The sequence below is a fragment of the Cebus imitator genome, unplaced genomic scaffold, assembly GCF_001604975.1.
Source record: "Cebus imitator isolate Cc_AM_T3 unplaced genomic scaffold, Cebus_imitator-1.0 Scaffold304, whole genome shotgun sequence".
NCBI lineage: Eukaryota > Metazoa > Chordata > Mammalia > Primates > Cebidae > Cebus > Cebus imitator.
The window spans coordinates 2,741,961-2,744,727 of NW_016107619.1; the positions used below are offsets into that span (position 1 = coordinate 2,741,961).

General features: G+C 53.1%; 1 protein-coding gene across 1 annotated transcript in view; it reads left to right on the top strand.

Moving 5' to 3' along the window:
• The window catches only part of LOC108285628 (zinc finger protein 282-like), a 3,937-nt gene extending 2,166 nt beyond the window's left edge, over nucleotides 1-1,771 (top strand). Inside the window, exon 2 of the mRNA XM_017502913.2 lies at nucleotides 1,255-1,771. Coding sequence (XP_017358402.1) covers nucleotides 1,255-1,725 — 471 coding nt within the window. The 3' untranslated portion in view covers nucleotides 1,726-1,771. The remainder of the gene's footprint in view (nucleotides 1-1,254) is intronic.
• The last annotated feature ends 996 nt before the right edge of the window (nucleotides 1,772-2,767 follow it).

The following is a 2,767-nucleotide window of genomic DNA, read 5'->3' on the forward strand; positions in this document are numbered from 1 at the left end:
TTTAGTAGAGACGGGGTTTCACCATGTTGACCAGGATGGTCTCGATCTCTTGACCTCGTGATCCACCCGCCTCGGCCTCCCAAAGTGCTGGGATTACAGGCTTGAGCCACCGTGCCCGGCCAGTGAACCTATTTTCATTTTGGAAAATATTTATGAAACAATGGTTGTATATGGGGGAGGGGAGCTGCTTTTCTGCCCTAGTTTGGGCTCTCTGGTCTTTCCCTTCACCGCAGCCCTGGTGGGAATGTGGTGGGTTTTTGTTTGTTTGTTTGTTTGTTTGTTCTGAGACAGAGTCTTGCTCTGCCACCCAGACTGGAGTGCCGTGGCGCCATCTCAGCTCACTACCACCTCCACTTCCCAGGTTCAAGCAATTTTCCTGCCTCAGCCTCCCAGGTAGCTGGGATTACAGGAGCCCACCACCGTGCCTGGCTAATTTTTGTGTTTTTAGTAGAGACAGGGTTTCACCGTGTTGGCCAGGCTGGTCTTGAACTCCTGAGCTCAAGTGAGCTGCCTGCCCTGGCCTCCCAAAGTGCTGGGAAGGTGTGAGCCACTTTGCCTCGCCAGAAATGTGTTTTTTGTTATCTGCAGCACCTAGAGCTGCTCCAGCTGGCAGTGCAGGGAGGCGCTGCAGAGTGACCAGACGCCCCCCTGTGCCTCAGTTTCATCATCTTTAAAGCAGAGATCATCATTCTTGCCCTAACCTGCTGAGAGATTGCTGGGAAGGTTAGCGTCAGATAACTTACATCAAAGTTCTTGGAAACATAAAACACTAGGCAAATACAAAGGTCATCATTAAGCCTAGCCCTGGAAGAAATGAGTTGGTCTATTCAAAGAAAGAAAGTGGCCGGGTGCGATGGCTCATGCCTGTAATCCCAGCACTTTGGGAGGCTGAGGCGGGCAGATCACCTGAGGTTAGGAGTTCGGGACCAGCCTGACCAATATGGTGAAACCCTGTTTTTTTTTTTTTTTTAAAAAAAGAAAGTGGCCTGTGACATTTTAGGCAGGGGTCACAGCCGTAACTTGCTAAGGGTCAACTAGTGACCAGACTGACTCAACCTAGGCAGGAGATGGGAGAGTGGTGAGTTGGGTAGCTGGGTGGGTAGCTATTGCTGGGAGCATTAGTATAGCCCAAGGTACAGGGGCTTGGCAGAATACAGTATAGCATTTGATTACTTGACCCTTGTTCCCAGCTGACTTCCTCCCACTCATGCAAGGTCTCATCCCGGGTTATCACTTTCTCCCTCTGCATAACAGGCTCAAGAATGGGACATGGACGCCCGGCGGCCAATGCCTTTTCAGTTCCCACCCTTTCCGGATAGGGCACCTGTCTTCCCCGACCGCATGATGCGAGAGCCCCAGTTGCCCACAGCAGAGATCTCACTCTGGACCGTGGTGGCTGCCATCCAGGCTGTGGAGAGGAAGGTGGATGCCCAGGCCAGCCAACTGCTGAACCTGGAGGGGCGCACGGGAACAGCTGAGAAGAAGCTGGCTGACTGTGAAAAGACAGCTGTGGAATTTGGGAACCACATGGAGAGCAAGTGGGCCATGCTGGGGACCCTGCTGCAGGAGTACGGGCTGCTGCAGAGGCGGCTGGAGAACCTGGAGAACCTGCTGCGCAACAGGAACTTCTGGGTCCTGCGGCTGCCCCCGGGTAGCAAGGGGGAGGCCCCCAAGGTATGTGGCGGTCCCCAGGGCAGGGATGGAGATGAGGAACAGTATAGGTGAATAAAATCCTTGATTTCATTTTGTCAGCCCTTCTTATAAACTTTGGCTTCCTGTTATCCAATTTCAATGCCTTCTTTTTTTTTTGAGATGAAGTTTCACTCTTAATGCCCAGGCTGGAGTGCAATGGCGCGATATAGGCTCACTGCAGCCTCTGCCTCCCGGGTTCAAGTGATTCCCCTGCCTCAGCCTCCCAAGTGGCTGGGATTACAGGCATGCACCACCACGCCCAGCTAATTTTGTATTTTTAGTAGAGAGGGGGTTTCTCCATGTTGGTCAGGCTGGTCTCGAACTTCTGACCTCAGGTGATCTGCCCACCTCAGCCTCCCAAAATGCTGGGATTACAGGCATGAGCCGCCGCGCCCAGCCTCAGTGTCTTCTTAGGGCCTGTCTCCACTTAAACAACCTGGTCTTGAACATTCTACCCCAGCAAGGTTCACCTCCACTCATTCCCCACAGACTCCGCATTTCCGTCTTGGACCCTTTGCTCTTGTTGTCCCCAGACCCCTTTGAGTTGCCTGGTTGTCGGCAAGTTTCTGCAGCTCTTCACTCCTTGGTTTTCCCACTTGACACCTACCAGCGACCATGTGTCATTGGCTGTCTTGGTGTATGCCTATCTGAATGTGGCTGGAGTCACATCTCAAATCAGGCTGCCTGGGGTTGCTCTCAAGTCATGGTCACTGACCTCAGGGGGACCCTTCTTCAAGTTCAGAATGCACGCTCTATTTCTTATTCCGTTTCCTCTCCTGCTTTCCTCTCGGATCCTCAGTGCTGCTTTTCATTTCACGGAGAGAACGGAGTCACTCAGACGAGGCGTCCGCATGCAGCCAGCTTGTTCTTCCATCTGCTGCTCGGTGGCCACAGGTTCTGCTTTCCCGTGTTCCTGTGGCTTGATGTCCCCTGCCCATCCCAGGAGCATCTCTTTCCTTTCTCCTCTGAGTCATCAGCTTTCCCCTCTCTGCTGGGCCATTCCCACCGGCATGTGGCTGTTCTGTCCTGCTCTCCATCTCTAACAGAAAACCTCCCTGGGCCCTGCATCCTCCTG